Here is a 22,700-nt window from a genome sequence, read left to right on the forward strand (position 1 = left end):
GTACACTTTGCTCTGTGGAAATGTTGGCGTCATTGTTTTGATCCTCCTTCTTCCGGTGAAAGAGCGACATACCACGGCGGTATGCGGTACTGCATCTAGTTTTCATATCTCCGTTTACGGAAACTACTTTTGACGTCAACACGTGTGCAGGCTTGTCCTGAGCGTTCACTTCAGTACGTGAGGCGTTGCATGCACACTCCTTCCGAAATAACAACAACGACGTCGAGGGGGTAGGTCCGGTGTTGTTCTTTCTCTCTGCGTTCACAACTGGACTCTACTTGATCGATGAAGATTCTTTTGCACATCCACGATGGAGCACGGCTCACTTTTTATCATCTGAACCCTCAACGACTGTGCTAAAGGGTGGGAGTTCAGTAGGCCGAGGACTTTTTACGTTTTAGTTCTTGTGCTGAACACGTCTGACAGATGCAAAGGCGACAGCGGGCTTGAATGCAAGAAAAATGATTTCCAGCAAAATCCAACCGGGATCGTGCAGACTATGGCTCACGCGTGTAAGTATTTGGATATACGTGGGCGTGCGTGCGCGCGCGTGTGCGTTTAAGTAAGTCTCCGGTCTTTAATTAACTGTGTTGGGCAAACTTTTTTTGCTGCGGGGCGACGTTTGTTTTTAAACGAACAAATGCTTCGGATCGTTGTTAAACGCCGTGTATATGTAAAATTGTTAATCTTACGATTTTCAAATGACTATAAAGCAATTATTCAATAAGAGGCATGGATAAAAAATAGATAAATAAAATAGCAGGCATTTTTTATTTTAATCAGAAAATATATTTTATTCGATCATTGTATTTTTTGCTAATCAATTATTAAATACAAAAATATTTCAAATAATAAAATTAAACTGGCATTTAATAAAATAAACAAATAATAAAATAAATATAACATGAATAAAATTAAATTGCCCAATTTTAAATGCGAAATTACATAATGCTGCAAATAGATGCAAGAGGACTGTAGTTTGATTGGAATTCAGCAAAACTACCGCACATTAAAGTTGTGATTGGAGGTTCTTTTGTTTTTGTTACGTTAATGGTCAATTTAGCTGAATAGTAAAAGTCTGTAGTCCAGAACATACAATAAAAATAAAATCCTATATTGGTGTACACATCTAACACAAACCCATTAAATATGAAAAAATGGAACACAAGCTCATAAAATATACAGAAATATAAAACCCCAACTAATAAAATGACAATCTAAAGTTCATTATTACCGCCATAAAGTGCCTGTAAAACAATTAAAATTACTTTGACTCACTTGTGTGTGGGGAAAAAAAAACAACAATAAAACTTCTCCCTTTTCTTTCAGGTGACATCCAGGCAGGAGCTGAGCATGTCCACCTTCGTACCCCCGCAGCCGGTGCCTCCCCTGAGTCAGACCCTGCAGGCCTACATGAGAGGCCTGGAGCCCCTCATACCTCCCGAGGAGCTTACCCACACCCGCAAGGTGATGCGGGAGTTCGCCAAGCGTGGTGGTCTCGGTGCGGTGCTTCAGAAGGGCCTGGAAAGGAGGGCCAGAAAGACAGACAACTGGGTGTGTGTTTGGGCTTTAGCTCACCGGGGAACATGACACGTGCTGCACATTTACAACAGCAAAAATGACAAGGAGTAAAGTTTGGAACGTCAGTGTGTAAATACCAAATGAGCCAATAGTTTAGCCTTGCTTCTATTTTTTTCTTCTTTCGTATGTTTTGCCAGTCTAAATGCGTATTGCACTATGCTGCCTCTCACAGGTCAATACAGGAGCTGCATTAAATGTTTAGAATCTAAAGTAAGACAGTTCATATGGTTCTTCTCGATAAGGTGCTCACCGCAATCGTGATTGTGTTTCTGTTCCCCGTAGATCACCGACTGGTGGGTGCAGTGGGCCTACTTGGAAAGTCGATTGCCGCTGCCTGTGCACTCCAACCCGGCAATCTCTCTCCCCAGGCGAGATTACAACGGCTGGAGGAGCCAATTGTTGTGAGTAAACACGAACTGCAATCCTCTGGCTAGCGAACGTCATGGCCAGTTATATGTTCCTCGGCGGTGTTCATGAAACTCATTTTTTGTATTGTTTTGTTGACTTATCAGAAATTATGTTTCCTTTCAGGTTTGCTTCCAAGCTGATTGTAGCAGTACTTGAATTTAAAGCCAAACTTGACGCGTAAGTCCGAAATGCTGCCGCCATGAAATTAGCAAATAATACCGCGTCATTTATTTGGAATGTTTGTTGTGGTTCTATTTTTTTCATATTTCTTAGTGGACTGTCACTGAACTCCGCTCAGGCTGCGGTAATCCTCTAATAACCTCGTAATCTGTCACATTGCTATTTGTGTGCGTTGACCTTCAGCCCTGCTGGCATGGCCTTGTATTCCTTCGCTGTCTGAAGTTAATCTGTCTAAATATACACGCCCACGTTCATTTGCAATAGTATCGGTGCCACAAACACTTCGTTTTAACAAGCTCTGTGGAATATGAGCTCTTTGTTTGTGAAAACGAGTCATTTGCGGACATGTTGCCTTATTCTGCCCCCCACCTCTCTTTTTGTGTGGCGCGTATTGATTTGCATAATATTTCATAAATGTTGAATTATGCCATCTTGAAGCAATTAGAATAAAATGGAGTGCACTATTTCGCTGCAACCAGCCCAAGGCCTCAAGTAATTTGTGGGCTCAAGAATAACATGACATCAGCTATGGAAAGTTGATCTTACATCCCCTACGTATGCTATGGAAACTCATCAGAGTAGCAATATTTTTATTTGGCAGACAGATAACATAATTTGTGTTGAAAAAAAAAGGGATAATACAATTATATATATATATATATATATATATATATATATATATATATATATAATTTTTTATTTTATATATATATATTATTTTTTATTTTATATATATATAATTTTTTATTTTATATATATATTATTTTTTATTTTATATATATATATTTTTTTATTTTATATATATTATTTTTTATTTTATATATATATATTATTTTTTATTTTATATATATATATTATTTTTTATTTTATATATATATATTATTTTTTATTATATATATATATATTATTTTTTATTTTATATATATATATATTATTTTTTATATTATATATATATATATATTATTTTTTATTTTATATATATATATATTATTTTTTATTTTATTATATATATATATATATATATATAATTAGAGTGATAATTTGCAACATTTTCTAAAAAATATATTATGATATGATTTAAAATATTGTATTCATCATATTAACTCAGTGATTAAACTGCTTTTTGCGTCTGTGTCAGCGGCCGGCTGCCATTGGAGTACATGCGAGGCAGGCCTCTGTGCATGGAACTCTATCCGCTGCTCTTCTCTTCGTGTCGCATCCCGGGGCCCAAACACGATTACGTCGCTCACTATGGGAGCTCCCGACGATCACCGACGCACATCACTGTGGTCAGGAATTATCAGGTCAGCAAATTTGAATCTTGATCTATTTGCTACAAAAATAGTGCGTTGGCACCATAGGAACAGATAAGCTTTGTGAGCTGTACACATAATCGCCACATTGATTAGAATATATTGGCCTACTTGTTTTATAGTAAAAATATTGAAAAGTCTTTTTATGAGCCAAGCTGAAACTCTCGTCTGCTGATTGTAGTTTTTCCAGCTGGAGGTGTACAACAGCGACGGTTCCCGTTTGACAGAGAGCCAGATTCACGGGCAGCTGCTGAGGATCAGGTCTCAATCCTGGAAGACGGACAAGGAGCCGATGGGCATCCTGACCAGCGACCATCGCCACACTTGGGGCCAGGCCTACAACCGCCTGCTGAGAGGTAGAAAATATGACTGGAAAGTTTTCTTGCTGCTTTTTTTTATTTGTAGTTTTTTTGAATCAGTTATCAATATGCAATACAAACTGTCGTGAAAATTTTGTTTTTATTATTTGCATCTTTGTCCTCCGCGTCTTTTTATATTCTTGTCTTCCAGATAAACTTAACCGGGAGTCAGTGCAGGCGATTGAGAGGGGACTTTTTTCACTCTGTCTGGATTCTCCAGTTATGAGGATATCAGATGAAAGGTATGTCCATGTGCACACATCAACTTATACATAAGCTAAATGGTAGATCGCTGGCTGGACTCCCAGTTTCCCTCACAAGAAACCGAACCCTCAGATGCTTATGCTGCATCGTCAGTTTGTGTTTATGTCACTATCACGGCAACATGCAGTGTGCCATTATTAAAAAAAAACTTGTAAAAGCACTTTAAATAATTTTTGGAAGGAATATACTTTCAAGAAGCTTCAATTCTGATTGACAGATATGCTTGCCGCAAAGCAGCCCAGGTCCTGCACGGAGGCGGGACCTTCTCCAACAGCGGTAATCGTTGGTTTGACAAAACGCTACAGGTGAGTGACCATGCTGCTCACAGTCGACAAAGACTGAAGGTGATCTTGAAATCACAGCTGGGTTGATGGTTTTGCGTGTTTGGACAGTTTGTAATCGGCGAGGACGGCTCCTGGGGCCTTTTGTATGAACAAGCCACAGCTGAAGGCCCGCCCATAGCAACTCTGCTGGATTATATCATGCGCTCCTGGTAATAACATCAACATTTTTTTGTCAGCTTCCGCACCACGTTCAATCATATCTTATTGTATATTATGTGTTGTTCCGATACCGATACCGGTATCGGTATCGGTAACTGCACCGATACCGGTATCGGTAACTGCACCGATACCGGTATCGGTAACTGCACCGATACCGGTATCGGTAACTGCACCGATACCGGTATCGGTAACTGCAACGATACTGCCTTAAAACCTGGTATCGGGATCGGGGAATCCCAACCTGTATGGGCCCGATACTGGCTATCGATATGGGTATCAAGCTTCGAACGCAGCAAATGCATTTTCATATACACAATCACACATAAACATGCTTCAAATTTCAATCAAATATAATCTTATGACCCAGTGTACATGAAAAAGAAAACCATAACTGATATAAAGTGATCAGAGCATGTGTGTTGTGATGGTATTAGGTGGTCTTGTTGATGATTTGACAGCCTTTGTGCACATGGTGAATGAATAATTTTACATCCAAGTGAGTGCAATTCTTTAGAATTACAAAAAAAATTGAGCTGATAATTAGATTTTTCAATAGTATCGGTATCGGTCGATACTGCACGGCCAGTTAGTGGTATCGGGACCCAAAAAGTGGTATCGGAACAACACTAATTATGTGTGTATGTATAGTATATGTAAATTTACTTTGGTGTATTTTTTTTAACTGCAGTGAGAATCCGGACCCAAAGAGAGCACCACTGGTCCCTCTTCCAATGCCCAAGAAGCTTTACTTCCATATAGACAGAGAAATCAAGCGTGACATTGAGAATGCCAAGCAGAACCTTGATATGTAAGTTGCATAACTTGGTTAACAATTTGAAGTGTTTGCAGGCTGCTCGTGCTGAGTAAAAAAAAAAAATAAAACGAACAAAAGAATTATCTCGCTGCGCCACGTCAACCAGATCTTTTGTTTTCACTTTTAAATCCAACAGCGCAGAAATGACGGCTGTAAGAATTTAGACGTCAGACTATTTGCTCACTTTATGCATTTAATTTTTGCTGATTTTTCGTCCTTGCTAGGCCTTTCTTTAATTAATTATTATTTTATTTTTTTTGCCTTGCTATGTGACAGACTCACCGTACAGCAAAAATCCAGCCAATGAAAACACAATGAACACGTCATAGAAATAAATTTTCCAAATGTCGTTCCAGACTAATCAATGACCTGGATGTGAATGTGTTCAACTTTACCAAGTTTGGCAAAGACCTTCCCAAGCGGCACAAACTGAGTCCCAATTCCTTCATCCAGGTGGCACTGCAGCTGGCCTACTACGGGTAAAGAAATAGATTTTTTTATTTGACAATATTTATTTATTTATAATAATTGTTAAATTGATCCTTAATAGCAAGTGGATCTGATTAGGTTGTACTCGTTTATCTTATGAAAATGTCACGAGCCACGTGAGTGGCCTCGTCGCCTTGTCCCGCTTCTTGCTCTATGCCAGTTAAATCACTGGCAAGAAAATGTTGAAAAACCAAAGAAAAAATTAATATTTGTCTCGCATTTGTGTCGCTAGAGTTCACGGCGACGTGTGCGCCACCTGCGACATCGCCTCTCAGAGGATGTTTCGTAAAGGAAGGACCGATTACATCCGCTCGCCTTCAAGCCAGATGCTTAAATTCATCCTTGCCTTCGTCGATCCGGCCGTGTCGGTGAGCAATTTTATTTCAAAGGTGTTGCTTGTATTATGATGAGGAAATTGTTGCTTAATTTCTCTCGCGCTGCAGCGGGAAGCCAAGCTCCAACTGTTGACGGAAGCCATTGAAGCCTACTCCGCTCTGACTGACCAGGTAACCAAACTCGTAAAAATGTTTAGGATTATTCTAATACAGTGTTGAGCTGACTTATGAGTCCCGTACCTTATGAGGTTGCGAGCAATTAAGTTAGTGTAACGCCACATTCGCAGAGTCATCGAATGAGGCAAACAGGCAATTCCAAAATGAGAACACTCACAAGGAGTTGCTGTAGACCAACAATGAAGCCCAGCGGCCATCTTGGCCACGGCGGGAATTTATGTGTCAAACCAAATTTGCCGAGCCGTACTCTGTGCAGGTACTTAACGGACACGGCATAGATCGACACCTGCTGGGGCTCAAACTGCAGGCCATCGAAGAGGGACTGAGCGTTCCCAAAATCTTCATGGATACTGCCTATGGTTTGGCGACTCATTGGAAACTCCGAACTGGGCAGGTGCGGACATGTTTGTTGAAGTGTGCAAATTGTTGCTGAAGGATTTTTTAAATGTATTTTATTGATCTTATTTTGTGGAGTAATTGTGAATGTGATGCGCAACCAGTTACACTTTTCCACAACAGGATTTTAAATCAGTAAGACTTCCCTTTTTAAAATGATGCAATTCACATTTGTCTCAAAGCTGCTAGAAAGATTTGAATGTCATCTCACTCCCCTCCTCGCATCTGTGTCCAAAGAAATGCACATGCACCGTGGGGCATTGCTAGCGAGACTTATCCATGATGGAATATTGCCAAAAATGAAATGTTACCGGTTTGATATTGTTTGTTTTTGGAATGTGCGTCAGTGATTGCAGCTCTATGCAGCCGTCCATATCCCTTAACGTGAAGTAGAGCAATTTCCACTTCCTTCTTTTTAATGTTTGCTACTAACCGGAGTTAGGCCTTTTGTCTCGCCAGTATTGAATTGGTTGGTTTACGAGAATTAAAAAAAAAAAAAAAAAAATCCATGAAAATTTGAATAATATAAATATTGCCGCCATTTTAAATACGCAGTTTTGTCTTTTCCCCTTTAGGTGCCCGCAAACACAGACAGCGTGATGTGTTTTGGTCCCCTGGTTCCTGACGGTTACGCCATATGTTACAACCCACAATCTGACCACGTCCACTTTTCTATTACTGCCTTCAACTGCTGCGAGGAGACAAATGCAGAAACGCTGGGCGTCGCCGTGAGGGACACTCTGTGCCAATTGCACGAGCTACTGGAGCCTACTATGTAGCGCTGCGGTAGACTTAAGAGCTTTCCAGTTTTCACTCCTCTGTTTTCGTTAAGCACATTTACAGTTTATGAAGGGCTATTTCTTGTATTCTATTTCTCAATTTCTATTTCTGTATTCTTCTTCTTTTTTTTTTTGCATTGGTCATTCACAAGTGCACACATTTCACTTGTGTGAAACGAAATCACATTAACACTTCAGCATTAACCACAGTCAAAGCGTTTGTATATACTGCATGATTCACTGTTACACCGTCAATTAAGATTTGTAGGTTACTTGGTGTGGTTCTGAAGGTCCAAAATGTGTAAAAGGAATGTGGATGGTAACCAATGGTGCTTTTGCTTGAATTTAATTGTTGTTGTGGCTCAATTTATTGGGCATGTTTGCGAACAAATTGCTGGTTAGGTGAATAAAGCTTATGTTATTGCTCACTAATGAGGTGGTCGTTCAAGAATCACAGCTGCCTGAATAAGCTGCTGAGGACATGAGTCTCCATTGAAGGTCCCAAATTAATGGCCCGTCATTTTATTCTACAGAATAGATTGCTAAAATAATAAAAATAATTAAATCAAGTAAATTCTTTATTTCTCAAAAAATAAAAGCAAAAAGGCATCTTTGCAAAAGGGATAACGGTGACAACTGTATTTGTATCTGTTGATTGACAAACAGTCTAAACTATTTCTAATGATTCAATCAGTAAAACAAAAGTTATAGTCTGAAACATTCCAATGTTTTGCGTGTTTAGACTATTTTGGAGAAGCTGTTTGTGTTAAAAAATTACATTTCGTGTACTTCGATATGGGGGACAAAAAAGTGCCAAAAGTAAATAAATACACGATGAATACTCATCAAACTCGCCCATCAAAGTTTGGTGGGCAGGTCCTAACACCTGATTGGTTGGGCTGCTCTTCTATGGATGGATTGAGTTTAAACACGTGGGGTTAGTCATCTGTTCCGGTTTCAAACAGGAAGTGACGTATATCCGTAACGTGACGTTTGAATTTAGACCGGAACAAATAAACAACACTTCGTGCTGGCTGGGCTGCAAGTCTCCGTTGTTGTTTACCTTCGAGTCGTCGAACGGGAACTACAAAAAGGGATTTTAATGATTTATTACTGAAATACGCGACTATGTGGGAGTCCCGTCGTATTTATCAGGGCTGTTGCATCCGGGGATGGGGCAAATTGTAACTTTTTTTTAATTATTTAGTAGCTCACATTTGTAATAGCGCGCGGTTTTATCTCGACTATTTACTGATATTATGAAGGGATTTGCAATTGTCTCGATAATCCGCAGAAGGGAGAGCAGCAGCCGGGCATCCAGTCTCCTGTGGCCGCTGCTCGGTGCATGTCTTTGGGCTGCCGCAGTCGCCTACAAGCCGGTGATCATCGTGCACGGCTTGTTCGACAGCTCGGGAGATTTTAAGAACCTCCAGCGCTTCATCAACGAGGTGGGTTCTCAAGATGGATTGATCGGTGGTGATTTCATTTATTCTGATTGGGAGACAGTGTTTGCAAATCACAGTCTTGATGGGATCAATCAAGTACTCAGATTCTCTTAAGCAGAGGAACCATCACTGTTAAAACCTGCATGCAAAGTTAATGTGCAAGTTGGTCACCAACTAATGGATTATCAAATTATTCGATATTTTTATATGATAGGTGGTCCTCGCGAAAAGCAGACAGATTATATTTGTGTTGAAGCAAAGTAAAACGTTTGCAAATGTGCTGTTATTAAACGATGATAAACGTTTTAACATATTTTCTGACAGGTTTGGTGCCATAACAGTAACTGAATCATTTTTAATTTATTTTTGTGCATTTACTGCACTGCCTATTTGAAATATTGTCCAATTAAATCTTGGTTTTTTTTTTAATCGGCAAAATAATCACTTATTTAAAATAATTGTTACTTGTTTTTTTTTAATTTTTTTATTTTTGTATTTTTTTATAATAACACACTATCCTTTCCTCTTTTTTTCAGTCTCATCCTGGTACAAATGTGACCGTGATTGACTTGTTTGACCGAAGTTCCAGCCTGCAGCCCATGTGGAAGCAGGTGGAGGGTTTCAAGGCAGTCATCTATCCTATCATGCAAAATTCTGCTGAGGGAGTCCATTTTATCTGCTACTCTCAAGGTGTGTGTGTGTGTGTGCAGTATCTGCACGTGTGGGCGAGTCACACACATGCAGTTTATTTAAGATTATAAAAGCAGTCTTGGCATGTTCTGCAGTTACGGTACTATTATTGCAAAAGCTGACCTTTGACTGCTCTGTTCACTCTTAAGTGTTAATTTACACATTGGCTGCTGGTAAGAAAAGCAAGCATTTGTTTCAGTTTAGCCACAGGCTGGAATTTCTCATGAAGCATTCTTCATTTGAGTCCATATTGACATTTTCTAAAAAGGAAGCTTATCAGTAGCACTTTTGTTCCTTTTTTTCCTTATGATGTAATGATAATGCAGTAAAGTAAAAGCAGCTTGTGTTAGGATGATAATCTTTTTTTTTCTGTGATTCACATGTATTTATTTTGTTGTGTTGTCAGCTGCAACCATTTATAAAGTACAGTGGTCAGACACATTATATTCACAGGCACATATTTTTTTTATCTTCTGCAAAAAAAAAAAAACTAAATTGTTACTGCTGCTTATTTAACAAAATATGTTATTTTTTGTCACGCTTCATTCTTAAATCAATAGTTACTTTTAATTATACATAGTTTTTCTATTTGCTATTTCATTATAATTATATTAATTGGTCAACAATTTTTTTTCCACTTTTCTGTTTTCTCACCCTTGTGAGCTAAAGTTAAAATTTAAGAGTTCTATTTTGAAACCCAGATTGATACTGTTTTTGTGTGTCTTCCATTCCTTAAAAGTTTGTCACAAGCTTGAGGGAGCAATATTGTTGATGTTGTTCCAGGTGGATTGATTTGCAGGGGAATCTTGTCCACTTTACCGGACCACAACGTGCACTCGTTCGTCTCGCTGTCGTCGCCTCAGGCAGGACAATACGGCGGTAAGTTCATTTTTTAGAAGCTCAAAGCACATGGTCAACAACCAGTTGCGACTCCAACTCATCAATCAATATGACATTCTGCTTTTTGTTTTTGTCAGACACCGACTACTTGAAGTACCTGTTTCCACAGTTTGTAAAGTCCAACTTGTACCATCTCTGTTATACGGCCATCGGACAAAGGGTGTCTATCTGCAACTATTGGAATGGTGCGACTCAAACAATAACTTTTTCTATTTAAGTGAACAATTAATTCACTTCAAATAGACATTGCAATGCATAGTCGTAGAATACAATTTTCAAACCGTTAAGGCTGCAATGTGAGAAAAAAAACTACGATACTAGATTTTGGTCGGTTGGTTATTTTTGTATAGCAAATTCATTTATTGCCTTGAAAAAAATAATTGCATATTAATATCAAGTAAAAAAAAAAAAATCCTTTTCAAAATGATCCAGCCCTGCTTTCGAGTGACCGTTTGAACGTGATAGATAGTTTCTTTTTTTTTTTTTTTTTTCTTTCTTTCCTTCAGACCCCCACCACAGGGACATGTACACCAACAGAAGTGATTATCTGGCCCTGCTCAACAGCGACAGACCCAATCCAAATTCAACAGGTCAGCAAATTCCTCTTGCTTTAATTCATCCCGGCGCTCGGTACGTGGACATCGGATTGCCCGCGAGTGATTTTGACCATGTGACACACATCAATACTACAAGATTCATGTATGATATATCTAGTTAAAAAAAAAAAAGTAAAAGTCTTTTCCGTCTGTCAGAATGGAAGAAGAACTTCTTGAGACTCAACAAGCTGGTGCTAGTCGGAGGACCAGACGATGGAGTCATCACTCCCTGGCAGTCGAGGTGACTTTTCCAAACATGACTTCTGCTTTAAATGCCCAAGAGGGTTTCCCCTTTGCATGTGGAGCAACAGCTGACACTCATGTGACGCTCACACACACACACATTCTTTGTTACGCTTGTGTGTTTTAGTCAGTTTGGCTTCTTCGACGATAATGAGACTGTTGTTGAGATGCACCGACAAGGCGTGAGTACCCATGTTTTTTATATGATTTGAGGAGCCATTATTACTTAAAGGGGAAGTCAACCCCCTAGAAAATCTTTACAAAAAATATGTTCTATGCAGTCCCACGAGTCCAAACACGGCATTCTGGTTATTATTTCGTTTGTGGAATATAAGTTAAGCAGTAAAATCCACCCGTTTTTGTCCATCTCAGGTGGCGGCCATTTTGTCACTTACTGTTACTCAGGTAACAACCAATCAGTTTTAGAAAACAGGTGAGCCGCGATTGGTCGTTACTTGAGCCCTGAATATCTGCGATGTCATTAGTGACAAAATGGCCGCCCCTATGAGATGGCTAAAACAAGTGGATTTTGCTGCTAATCTCATATTCCACAAACACAATATTAATTAGAATGCCATGTTTAGACTGGTGAAGGTGCATTGAACATATTATAGAAAATTATTATTTGGGGTTGACTTCCCCTTTAGATTTGCTGCTGTAATAAACAATTATGTAAAAAAACACTGAAAAAATATAACCATTACTTCTGATTATTACTTTTCATATTTTACTTTTTATATACATTCTATTTGTTGGATTGTGTACACCTTTGCATGAAACTAAAATAGTTGTTGTATAATTATTTAGTCGTGAGTGATTAATCTAGCGAGAAGGAACTTGAGGAAAGCAGAAAAAGTGAAACTGTTATTTTCTTGAATGCAGGTCTACTTAAAGGATATCTTTGGTCTGAAGACGCTGGCGGCTCGTGGCGATCTGATCTTGTGTTCTGTTCCTTACGTCCAACATGTCTGGTGGCACTCGAATGAGACTGTATTTCACACTTGCATGGAGAAGTGGCTGGTTTAGAAGCAACACGTCAACATTTTTATATAATTCGCTTTGTACGGTTTTACAGACGGTCCTCGGCTTACAACGGAGTACCGTTCCTACGACGGCAACGCAATCCAAACGTATGTAAATTGGTCTGTCACTAAACATTGCGAAGGCTGTCCTGCTGTCAAACTTGCTGTCGATATTTGTATGAAAAATTATACGATGTAATGATGCAGTTACAACAGTAAGCACAGGTGTAACTGCATGACAGCGTATTCTCGCGCTGCAGTGCAAACTGGTGCCGTTTTTAACCTCATTATGACATTGGTAGCTTACCGTCATAAACCAAGGCCCCTTCCTATTATTTTGATGTAATAATATGTACTACTTTTAATTTTATTTTATTTTATTTTATTTTATTTTAAACTAACAACTGACAGTTGCTGTAAAATTGCAAAAGCATAGGTTTACCAGCATTTAAGCTATTCCTTAGTACCATCATTTATTTGCATGCAACTCCAGAAAGAATTGTTGAGTACGTTCATTTATCTGGAAGAGCATTATTTGCATGCGTGTGTTGCAATTCTTGGTTTCACACTTGTACATCAAAGTGACACAGCAGTACCTAGACGACGTTCTGTCTTGTGTCACCGCCTTACTCATGTTTAATGCACTGCATTGTTGTGGTTTTCTCGTTTTGTTTTCTCGTTATTGACGATAGCTATATCGTGAGTACCAGTTTTAGTTTTAGTACATGATGCCTTAAAAATCCCCCCTCATGCCTCAGTGTTATGTCCCGAACCACCGCAAGTGACCTTCCTTCATCACTGTTAACGTGTCACTTTTTACCTTCGCCTAATGAGGTTAGTCATTTAAGCAACCTTTGATTGTATGTCCACCTTGGAAGGGATTTGATTCTCTTAAAGTGTTCTGTGCTATTTCAGATATGGGTAATATGATTATCATAGGAACTATCATGAGTGAACCGAAGGGGCTTCTATTAAACTTCCTGAAAGGAATTGTGTTGAAGTAAAACATGAGAGGGACCGGTTTTACTGAAAAGGGAAGATGAGAAGATCTGTTTGAAGCTTTTAATTGTATGTCATTTTTGTTGGAATATTTTTGCATTCTACATGTACTGTATGCTATCATTAATTCATTTATTTAACTGGGATGGTTTGAAGGGATGTCATCTCAAGTTCATTTTCTGCCTCTACAAGGTAAAAACTTGTCCTTTTTTTAAATTATAAACAGATACAGCTATTTTGACAGTGTTCTAAAATTTGTAGTGTGTAATTTGTTTGAGGTGTTGAATGTCTTTCCTCAATAAAAGGTTTGAAACATGTTGTAGTATTGCAGTTGTATCTTTTAATACTTCATAAGTTCATGCAAAGAGAAATAGAATTCTCAATAAAAAGTTTAAAACGGTGGATTTTGCTGCTTAACTTGTATTCCACAAACAATATGAATCAGAATGCCATGAAACAAGCAATACTTTTTAGAAAATATGGGTAAATATTTCCAGTTTTACTGCTGCGAATCAAATAGAAATAAAATGAAGAAATTTTACAGTAGTTAGTAAATCACGTTTAATGAGTCCACGAACGGTGTTGACTATTAAACGTATTAAAACTACATTACCCATCATGCATCGTGCACCGGAAATACGTGTCCATCCTAGCGGATATGTGTGAGCAACGCCGCGTGAAGGCCCTTTTCCGCCTCTGAGAAGTGTGCTCCGGACGGTCAGACACCAGTGAGTTAAATATACATTTTTAGTTGCATTTTACAGCGCATCAAATACATTCTGCGGCATTAATCGAAACAACATTGACTCCCGGTGTTCCCAAAAGCTAAGACAAGCGCAGTGATTATGGGTAATGTCTTAATTCTCCCGATGTTTTTTCGTCCTGCATCACAATGCTAAAAGCTAGCATGTTGCTAAACTTTGAGCCCATGTGGAAGCTAGCTAACGAGCGGCTAGGAGCGTTTAACTCTACATTCTCTGTTGATGTTATGCTCATACTGTTACTGTAGCGCAGTTGGCAAGTCTCAAATTTAAATTTGTAGCAAATCGCATGCGATGGTTTGTTTTGAAGTCAGTTAATGGCTAACATGTTGGTAGACGCGCGTCAACGAAGGCCCTCATTGGGAACAATATACCGCCGTTACTCTTTACTTAAAATAGTTGCAGCAGCTCGTGAATCACGGTTTTACCTGAATACTTCTATTATTAATTAAAACTTTAAGTTTTAGTCCTCTTGCGAACTACAAACTCGTATGAACCCTTGTACACATTAGTTGTACAAATACCGTTGTCACTTGCAAATCCACTTGAAGCACGAAAGAGCAGGCAAGCACTCCAAAAGTCGAATCAATTTATTGTGCACAGTGACTGATTGGGAGACTGCACCGGCAGTGGCCGAGACTCCTGAGATCAAGCTGTTTGGCAAATGGAGCACTGATGATGTCCAGATCAATGACATCTCCCTCCAGGTGAGTGCAGTCCCTCCTTGGAACGTTTTTTTGTTGACCAAGGCGAGACTAGAGTCACGCCTCGGCATTGCTCCGTTGTCCAGGTGTGCTAGAGCTCTCGCAGAGGAATAATCTCTGCATATTCATTGGCTGTCATCTCCAGTGATTCAGCCAATCACCAGCTTAGAGACATGACCTGTTTAATAGGCACCTCAAATGCTGAGAAATTAACATTATCGTGTTGAAGTTAATTGCTCTTTTGGGTCACAGGACTACATTGCCGTGAAGGAGAAGTACGCCAAGTACCTGCCTCACTCTAGCGGCCGTTATGCCGCCAAACGTTTCCGCAAGGCCCAGTGCCCCATTGTGGAGCGTCTGACCAACTCCATGATGATGCACGGCCGCAACAACGGCAAAAAGCTGATGACAGTGCGCATCGTCAAGCACGCCTTTGAGATCATCCACCTGCTGACTGGAGAGGTAATTGAAAGAATCAAGTTGACTTTCTGTCACATCTCTGCAAAGCGAGGCTAGAGTCACATCTTGACATTGTGCCGTTGTCCTGGTGTGCTTGAGCGCTCGCAGAGGAAACGTCTCTGCTTATTCATTGGCTGTTGTCTCCTGTTGCTCAGCCAATCACCAGCTTGGATACATTACCCATTATAAGTAACTTTTGTTGTATAAGCTTGACCCGTGACCATTTGCTGTCCCAAAGAATCTTAAGGAGTTAATCAACAAAGGTTTCTAACAATTGGGTGCTGTCGTATTTTGTTGTAGAATCCCCTCCAAGTCTTGGTGAACGCCATCATCAACAGTGGACCCCGTGAGGACTCCACCCGTATTGGCCGAGCCGGTACGGTCAGGAGGCAGGCTGTGGATGTGTCGCCCCTACGTAGAGTCAACCAGGTAACAACTATTAACCCTCAGTGGAATTGTAGTTCTTCTAATCGAGGCTAGAGTCACGCCTCGACTGTTTGTTGTCCTGGTGTGCTTGAGCGCTCGCAGAATAAAACGTCTGTGCTTATTCATTGGCTGTAGTCTGTGGTGGCAAAGCCAATCACCAACTCAGACACATTATATTGCCGGTGTTTGCGTAGCAATGTTTGTCCACCTGGATCCCTCCGTAGTAATTGCTGTCATCTTGTTGCAGGCTATTTGGCTGCTGTGCACAGGCGCAAGAGAAGCTGCATTCAGAAACATCAAGACCATTGCAGAGTGCCTGGCTGATGAGCTCATCAATGCTGCAAAGGTGTGTACATGTCGTCGCCCAAAACTTACTGTACTGTAAAATTGATTGAACTTGATTTTTTTATGTTTTGTTTCAGGGTTCCTCTAACTCTTACGCCATCAAGAAGAAAGACGAGTTGGAAAGAGTTGCCAAGTCCAACCGTTAAATGTTCTTTCTAGCAAATCAAATAAATTTGAATACATCACTTTACTGTTCTGTGGTTTATCAGACCTTACAAATTAGATGGGGATGTTCAGAGGTGAGGTATGGAAAGTTTCTAGTTAGATTGGAATGTGCTACTTAACTGTCTTAGAAGTTCTTCAATTCAAGAATAGCGTGAACCAAAGTGCAACTTGGAGTGGGGATATGTGACATTGAGCCAAGCTAAATGTACATAAGGTGCCATAACAATTGGGCTTAATGTTTTTTGCAAAATGTTAAATTTGTCAGAAACAGACTTTTTTGGTGGTGTGCAGTTGAGATTTTTCTAATGTGAAATGGGTGCCATCTGAGGATAACAAATGGAATTTAGTTAAGTTTTCATATTCAAAGATTTTAATAGGTGCACCTTCACAATCACATTCAATACAAAAGTTGTAGCAAAATCTAACTATACAAAGGCATGATTCCCCCACGTCGCTATATCACAAACCATTGCACATGCAATGCTGTCCAACAACACTGCAAAGCACAAAAAAATGCATAGTTTCTTCAATCCAAGTTACCATGTGGAAAAAAAAAGTGGTCAACAGTTAAGAGTGAGTATTGAGCAAAAGCCAGAAATGGTGATGTTAAAAGGTGTGACGTTCTAACGCAACTGATGACTCATTTCCTCCAACAATGAGGCTTTTGGTCATGAACATTCTGTGAGGAGACCCACCCTACCTGACCGTGATAGCAATGACGGATCCAAACACTTGACAGCTTTTACAAAGACATCAGAAATATGTGTGCTTCTTATTGACAAGGAGGCAAAGCGAGGATAGAGAAGCTCCCAGCTTGGAGGCCTCACTGCAGGCTGTGGGCAAGAAGGTGTAGTCCTGCAACTTCTGGAAGGCCTGGAAACAGGAACCAAGAATAAGTGGGGATTATGGCTGCGTCAAGTCAACAGGCAGCACAGACAAAAACTTACAGCCACGCTGTCCGGACATTCATCCGCTGGCCTGTGGAGCAGGAAGTCCCTCTTGGATGGCCCCTTTATGTAGATGCAGTTAGCTGCGGATTGCTCGGGCACAGTAAGAACCTCATAATGGTGGTCGGTCAGCTGTTCCACCATCTGGACACACAAATATTGAAGGTTACCATGTAACATAAAACGCTACTTATTTTGGTGTCACATGACCAAAGTATTGGGAGGAATTCTCGACACTAATACTAATAAACATAATTAAAGGGGAAGTCAACTCCCCCAAAATTTTTGCAATAAAATGTTCTATGCGCCTTCACTAGTCAAAAAAATTGCATTGTGATTAATATTACCTTTGTGAAATATTAGTTAAGCAGTAAACTCCCCCCGTTTTTAGCCATCTCTGGGGCGGCCATTTTGTCACTTCTGTCAACTGAAGATGACATCACAGTTGCTCAGAGCTCAGCTAGTGTCCAATTATGGTCAATACTTGAGCAACTGATGTCATTTTCAGTCGACAGGAGTGACAAAATGGCCGCCGCCCCCCCTGAGATGGCTAAAAAAATAAAATTGCTAACAGTCCGCAAACAAAATATTAATCCGAATCCCATGTTTCTACGAGGGGGCCTGCAGAGAACATATTCTTGAAAAGACATTTGTTGGGTGGACGTCCCCTTTTAAAATTAATGAATACGCCGACCTTTAAGTGACGTCTGTACAAAAAACACCCACCCGCAGAGTCTTCTTGGCCCCTTCGCTGTTGCTGATGACAATTGTGTTGGCGCCTCCCATCGAACAGATGTTTTTCAGCCGAATCTCACCGCAGACTGGCACGGTGGACACTGAAAAGTCCTGAACACGTCACAGCGGAAAACGTTTTGTTACAGCGTCCGGGAAGGATTTTACAGAAAATCAATGAAGACTGTTGAAGTGAAAATGAGATTTGAGTGCAGTGGACAGATGTTGGGCTCCCAAATGCCAAAATGCAACACAGGCGATACTAAAACTATTAGTAACGCGTCATCTGTTCAAGTGACTCATAGTAAGGATTCCTGAATATGGAGCCGTGGAACAGCTGCTTTTTGGTTCGCATAAAATTCCATTGCATTGCTCAGTAAATCTTATGATGGCAAATATTGCATTCACTTGCGCAAATTAGCGCAAAAGACTCTGCACTGTGATGCGATGCGGCTCTTGTTCAAAACACAGATCGCACCTTGCACATAGGGCGCCATCGTCCCAGGGGCCCGCAAATTAATTTTTGCTTGGGGCCCTAATTAGGTCCGCGAGGCCCTGACTTAAAGATTTGGCCAGCGGGCAGATCGTCAATTTTGAAATAAGAGCTAACGTTTTTTTTTTTTTTTTTCTAGCAGAAATGCTCACAATTGACACAATCAATTGAAGTTACTTCATATTAGAACATGTTAAAATTGTGAATTCCATTTTATTTAAAATATGTTGGTTTGAACCAATTTCTTTTAGTTAATACATTGTATTATGATAAGGTCTTAATCATAATAAATTTAAATAAAAATAATTTTCTTCAATTTACTGTTAAAAAACTGAATCTACAATGGAACGCATTTTTTCTGAATAATATAAAAATCTGAAAAAAATCAGGGCTCAAGAGTTCAATTGAAAACTCAAACTCGTACAGATTTATTAACAAGAGGCCAATTTCTATTTTGATTTTTTATAAATAATTTTCCAATTGTGAAATTGGGGCTTTTTTTTTAGCTGTTAACTATAATCAGCAAAATTAGACCAAACGAAATCATTAAATATTTGACCCTTGTCTATAGTGACTCTAATATACAAGCACCCCCCCCCTTTTATTTATTTATTAATATATTTATTTACAAATTTCACTACTGAAATAAAATGACATTTTCCAGAAAACGTCAACATTGTAATGCACCCCGGACACAATTATGTCTCAGAATCTTGTCGAATACTGCCTGCGATGATTCTGAAACATGATAACGTTAACCCCCAATTATAGTAACCCCTCTCGAACACCAACACACACATACGCGTGTAAAAGCACTAAAGAGAATTTACGGAATCAATATGTACAATGAAGGGTGGCCATGTGACATACAGTACTAATGGCCTCTTGTTTTCAGCTAAAAGCACAGGCCCATTCGTCATCGCGTCCACTCCAACTCCCCAAATGCAACAGTACACACATTGCCACCTGCTCACTCTGGCAGCGAGGTAATAAAACCCAACTGACTGATTCGTCATCTTCATCACTCATCAGCCTCGTTTCTGCTCTTACCCGAAACGTATCCGCCAGCACCTCCGCTCCCTTGTGGTTGGTGTGGGAGGAGATCCCGACAAAGAACTCCCTCCCCGTGAAGAGGACGTCACTGCCTTCCAGCGTGGCCCCTCCGGAGTCCCCTGGGGCTCCGCCCACCTCCACCACGGTCAGGTTGAGCTCCGACATCACCCTGCGCACCGCCTCCACCTGCACAGTGAGAAAGGGGAAGGAGGTAACAAAGTCCAATTATTTGTTGCTCTACTTAACACGATTGAGTAAGTAGCAAACTGGCGCGTTGCTGCCATCTGGTGGCATGTTGGTGCCAAGGAACTATGTTGACATGAAGTGAAGTTTTACGTCAAATTAATTAGATTTTATTTTAGCGTACACCTATTATGCATATTAAATATAAACAGATCACTGCATTGTTTGTTAAAAAAAATGCTATGAAAAAATAATTACATATTTGATTGCAATATTAAACTTTTTTTGAATTATTCAGCCTAACTCCTACTGCCCAAACTCCACTTGGTAGTATTTGAAATGTTGATTTTTCAGTTCTTGTTCACTTAATGTCAAACTGTGTTCACATGATAGCACAGCTGCAAGCTTCTGAATGCTTTCCTTGTTGTCTACATCTACATGGCTACATTGTTTTCTTGCCCCCAAAAAGTTCATCCTTGGATGCTCAAAGAGCTCTTGCTCATATGATGACCTTGATACATTTTTTTTGTGTATCCATCATAAGTTGACAACATTGCTTCATCGCGACGCACTAGCTCCGCCCCTAAAACATTACTCAAGTCGATGTAAAATCTCACTGACATTCTAATTGGAAATTAGCATCGATTTAGTGAGTCATATTCTAAGTATTCACACAAAAACGGTGAAAGCGCATACACACAGGTAGCATAATACACAAAGGCAGAAATTCTTCTCAATCTTTGAAAAATAAGTTTTAAACCGGAGTTTGTCCTCATCTTATTGTGCATACTCCATGGATGCACGGCACCACACTGCCCCCGTGAGGCCAACACACGCAGGAACAGCCGATTTGAGTTATTTATTTTTAATTATATTGCTATTATTGTGGCTTATTCATATTTTACTTTATTTTCTCATTGTTATTTCAAGTTCCATTTAAAGCTGAGTTTCCAAGGATTTGAGGAATTTTACTTTTCTGTCAATCCAAGGATACAAAGGTCCAAGGACCTTTTTTTTTTTTGTGTGTCATACCAGCACCTTTTTTTTTGTGGTTTAGTAGTTTTCAGTATTTTGCTTCCGTAATCATACTATTCAATTAAAGACATGAAAATAACATGACTTGCCACTTGAACATGTCTGTGAGCATTTACCTCACTGCGCCTTTGCTGACTGAAGGGCCTGGTGATGAGCGCCGTGTCACCTTGGATCACTGCCACGTCCTCGACTTTCCAGCTCATCGGCAGCTCTGGATCGGGAGGGATCTCGATCAGCTGCAGGCCCACCTTCTGCCTCAGCGCCCCCGTCAGGCAGCCGAACTGACGCTGGGCCTTGGCCAAGTCCACTGTGACCTCCTTGTTCTCGCCGTTGTCTCCCACCACCTTCCCAAAGGTTTCTGGGATGCCTCGCACCACTGCGTGGGTGAACTGGCCGTACGGGCACACATTTGCCATCTCTGCGGATCAGAATATGGGTGTCTGGACACAATGCCAAAGAGTGGAACAACTTTTTCAATGTTGTGTTGGAGTAGGAGTAACTGGGATCAAAAGGAGACAAGCTTATTGTGCATTTACACAAAAAGAAGATGTTCCCCACCTATGCAAGGAGATAACTTTAATCAGGGCAAAGACAACTGAGTTCAAAATAAACAGTCATGGGCCATGTGGATTAAATGAGAATATTTAGAAGAGAATACCCTTTGGTAAAATGCGACTGCAAAAAAGACAACAATAAAAAGCATCATCACTGTCCAAAAGTACTTAGTATACACTTTAAAAGCTTTTCCAATCAAAATATCATTGCTTATCAAATGTGGTTCAGGGGATTCAACAGGTTTAACTTAAACTAATGAAGACAAGTTTTACCCATCAACGTAACAAAAATAATGTTAATTAAATTGTTTGCGCCCTTCAGTTGCGGTTTTAGTTTTGCACCGGTGCAGACAATCAGGAATTTAAGTAATGCAACGCCCAACTGTGTTCCTTTCACATTGCAACCTTCAAATCAAAACCACAATGGGAAAAAACAAACAAAAGATATGAAAATAAATGTCCTTACCACTTCAAAGCGTGGAGGTGAGACACTCGGCCACGTTCGTAACCCGTTTGATGTATTTCCCAAACTGGGTCGTTTCCCGTTATCCTGCTTTTCACTACTGTCCCCACGCCCACCGTTGTGTTGAGCCGTGCTACTTCCTGCTAAGCTTTTCAAAATAAAACATATTTTCAACTTGAGAGCAGCAACTTTTTGGATTCACAATTAAAACTCGACGTGTTTGCCGCATCGCGGTGTTACATAAATGACTTTACGACGTTTGAGTCAATCGGAACACTATGTCCGTCCAGCAAATGATGACATTTGCGTGTCATTTCCGGTTTGTTAGTTTACTTTTACTTTGACACAGATTGACCCCGAGACAATTATTGATTCCAGATCAATTAAACAATTAAACACAATGTAGAAGGTAATATTTTTGCTTGTTAAGTTATGGATTTATCTATGCATATTGTGATAGAGTGAACCCAATTCAAATTAGTCAATTGCGTGCCGTTGGTAACGTCAAAACATGGTATGTTCGATTGCCGTAAACCGAGGACTCCCCGGAGCTCACGACAGGCGCAATTTGAGGTTAAATATATTAAAATGTATTGAATTAATAAACACTGTATATTAAAAGCATTATAACAGGATGCATAATGTGACTACAAACAATAGTGTATACATCTTTGACGCATAACAGCAATAAACATTTGTTTGTTTAAATAAATTATGCTTCTAAATATATTCAATTCATGGAGTTATTGTTTTAATTTTTTGTTGTCAGCAATCTGATATTCAACAACTCTATTTAGTCAGCACCCTCATATTTGACCGGCTGTTTATTGAGAGCGGTTGTCTGTTTTTGTCCTTGACATGACAAAAAAAAATAATCTTTTAAGCTT

General features: G+C 39.8%; 4 protein-coding genes and 3 non-coding genes across 12 annotated transcripts; 6 read left to right on the forward strand and 1 right to left on the reverse strand.

Moving 5' to 3' along the window:
* The first annotated feature begins 93 nt into the window (after positions 1-93).
* On the forward strand, positions 94-8,030 carry cratb (carnitine O-acetyltransferase b). 3 transcript variants are annotated; one of them, XM_088319577.1, is made up of 15 exons: positions 94-512; positions 1,330-1,467; positions 1,864-1,982; positions 2,113-2,166; positions 3,308-3,473; positions 3,664-3,838; positions 3,993-4,083; positions 4,323-4,410; positions 4,498-4,595; positions 5,291-5,416; positions 5,779-5,901; positions 6,144-6,279; positions 6,355-6,417; positions 6,680-6,817; positions 7,395-8,030. In XM_088319577.1, exons 1-15 carry the CDS (start codon positions 462-464, stop codon positions 7,596-7,598), a joined length of 1,770 nt encoding a protein of 589 aa, XP_088175703.1. In that variant the 5' UTR covers positions 94-461; the 3' UTR covers positions 7,599-8,030. The 3 variants fall into 3 exon arrangements, with proteins under 3 accessions (XP_088175703.1, XP_088175701.1, XP_088175702.1); XM_088319575.1 differs by having other exon boundaries at positions 95-512; positions 1,330-1,554; XM_088319576.1 differs by having other exon boundaries at positions 96-512; positions 1,330-1,554; positions 4,498-4,598; positions 5,297-5,416.
* A 546-nt stretch (positions 8,031-8,576) lies between these two features.
* ppt2b (palmitoyl-protein thioesterase 2b) lies at positions 8,577-13,810 on the forward strand. Of its 2 annotated transcripts, XM_088318945.1 has the most exons (9): positions 8,577-8,782; positions 8,893-9,046; positions 9,580-9,733; positions 10,517-10,612; positions 10,711-10,818; positions 11,140-11,223; positions 11,386-11,470; positions 11,600-11,654; positions 12,355-13,810. In XM_088318945.1, exons 1-9 carry the CDS (start codon positions 8,727-8,729, stop codon positions 12,496-12,498), a joined length of 936 nt encoding a protein of 311 aa, XP_088175071.1. In that variant the 5' UTR covers positions 8,577-8,726; the 3' UTR covers positions 12,499-13,810. The 2 variants fall into 2 exon arrangements, with proteins under 2 accessions (XP_088175071.1, XP_088175072.1); XM_088318946.1 differs by having other exon boundaries at positions 8,614-9,046.
* A 291-nt stretch (positions 13,811-14,101) lies between these two features.
* On the forward strand, positions 14,102-16,373 carry rps5 (ribosomal protein S5). Of its 2 annotated transcripts, none has more exons than XM_088318948.1 (6): positions 14,102-14,221; positions 14,858-14,961; positions 15,211-15,420; positions 15,718-15,846; positions 16,091-16,189; positions 16,266-16,373. In XM_088318948.1, coding segments are annotated over exons 1-6 (612 nt in total). In that variant the 5' UTR covers positions 14,102-14,220; the 3' UTR covers positions 16,335-16,373. The 2 variants fall into 2 exon arrangements, with proteins under 2 accessions (XP_088175074.1, XP_088175073.1); XM_088318947.1 differs by having other exon boundaries at positions 14,194-14,342.
* LOC148321259 (small nucleolar RNA SNORA3/SNORA45 family) lies at positions 15,003-15,135 on the forward strand. The gene has a single exon (XR_015839515.1). It is a non-coding gene; the product is annotated as a small nucleolar RNA SNORA3/SNORA45 family (small nucleolar RNA).
* On the forward strand, positions 15,464-15,596 carry LOC148321260 (small nucleolar RNA SNORA3/SNORA45 family). The gene has a single exon (XR_015839513.1). It is a non-coding gene; the product is annotated as a small nucleolar RNA SNORA3/SNORA45 family (small nucleolar RNA).
* Positions 15,887-16,017, forward strand: LOC148321261 (small nucleolar RNA SNORA3/SNORA45 family). The gene has a single exon (XR_015839514.1). It is a non-coding gene; the product is annotated as a small nucleolar RNA SNORA3/SNORA45 family (small nucleolar RNA).
* Positions 16,374-16,740: 367 nt separating the features above from the next.
* On the reverse strand, positions 16,741-21,966 carry ddah2 (DDAH family member 2, ADMA-independent). Of its 2 annotated transcripts, none has more exons than XM_088319038.1 (6): positions 21,817-21,965; positions 20,913-21,214; positions 19,576-19,764; positions 18,027-18,146; positions 17,301-17,444; positions 16,741-17,226 (listed from the first exon to the last, which is right to left on the reverse strand). In XM_088319038.1, exons 2-6 carry the CDS (start codon positions 21,210-21,212, stop codon positions 17,107-17,109), a joined length of 873 nt encoding a protein of 290 aa, XP_088175164.1. In that variant the 5' UTR covers positions 21,213-21,214; positions 21,817-21,965; the 3' UTR covers positions 16,741-17,106. The 2 variants fall into 2 exon arrangements, with proteins under 2 accessions (XP_088175164.1, XP_088175163.1); XM_088319037.1 differs by having other exon boundaries at positions 16,742-17,226; positions 20,913-21,236; positions 21,817-21,966.
* Positions 21,967-22,700: the final 734 nt, after the last annotated feature.

The sequence above is a fragment of the Idiotropiscis lumnitzeri genome, chromosome 16 (assembly GCF_059441095.1).
Source record: "Idiotropiscis lumnitzeri isolate Australia: NSW breed Sydney's pygmy pipehorse chromosome 16, RoL_Ilum_1.0, whole genome shotgun sequence".
NCBI lineage: Eukaryota > Metazoa > Chordata > Actinopteri > Syngnathiformes > Syngnathidae > Idiotropiscis > Idiotropiscis lumnitzeri.

Coding starts and splice junctions, on each gene's coding strand:
- ppt2b (XM_088318945.1), top strand. CDS start 8,727: ATGTGGGAGTCCCGTCGTATTTATCAGGGCTGTTGCATCCGGGGATGG. Junction 8,783..8,892: donor ATCCGGGGATGGGGCAAATT/GTAACTTTTTTT, acceptor GATAATCCGCAG/AAGGGAGAGCAGCAGCCGGG. Junction 11,655..12,354: donor TTGAGATGCACCGACAAGGC/GTGAGTACCCAT, acceptor TCTTGAATGCAG/GTCTACTTAAAGGATATCTT.
- cratb (XM_088319575.1), top strand. CDS start 462: ATGATTTCCAGCAAAATCCAACCGGGATCGTGCAGACTATGGCTCACG. Junction 3,839..3,992: donor CTACAACCGCCTGCTGAGAG/GTAGAAAATATG, acceptor CTTGTCTTCCAG/ATAAACTTAACCGGGAGTCA. Junction 6,418..6,679: donor ACTCCGCTCTGACTGACCAG/GTAACCAAACTC, acceptor TACTCTGTGCAG/GTACTTAACGGACACGGCAT.
- ddah2 (XM_088319038.1), bottom strand. CDS start 21,212: ATGGCAAATGTGTGCCCGTACGGCCAGTTCACCCACGCAGTGGTGCGA. Junction 17,445..18,026: donor GGGCCAAGAAGACTCTGCGG/GTGGGTGTTTTT, acceptor TTGTGTGTCCAG/ATGGTGGAACAGCTGACCGA. Junction 17,227..17,300: donor AATGTCCGGACAGCGTGGCT/GTAAGTTTTTGT, acceptor TCCTGTTTCCAG/GCCTTCCAGAAGTTGCAGGA.
- rps5 (XM_088318947.1), top strand. Junction 14,962..15,210: donor TCAATGACATCTCCCTCCAG/GTGAGTGCAGTC, acceptor TTTGGGTCACAG/GACTACATTGCCGTGAAGGA. Junction 16,190..16,265: donor AGCTCATCAATGCTGCAAAG/GTGTGTACATGT, acceptor GTTTTGTTTCAG/GGTTCCTCTAACTCTTACGC.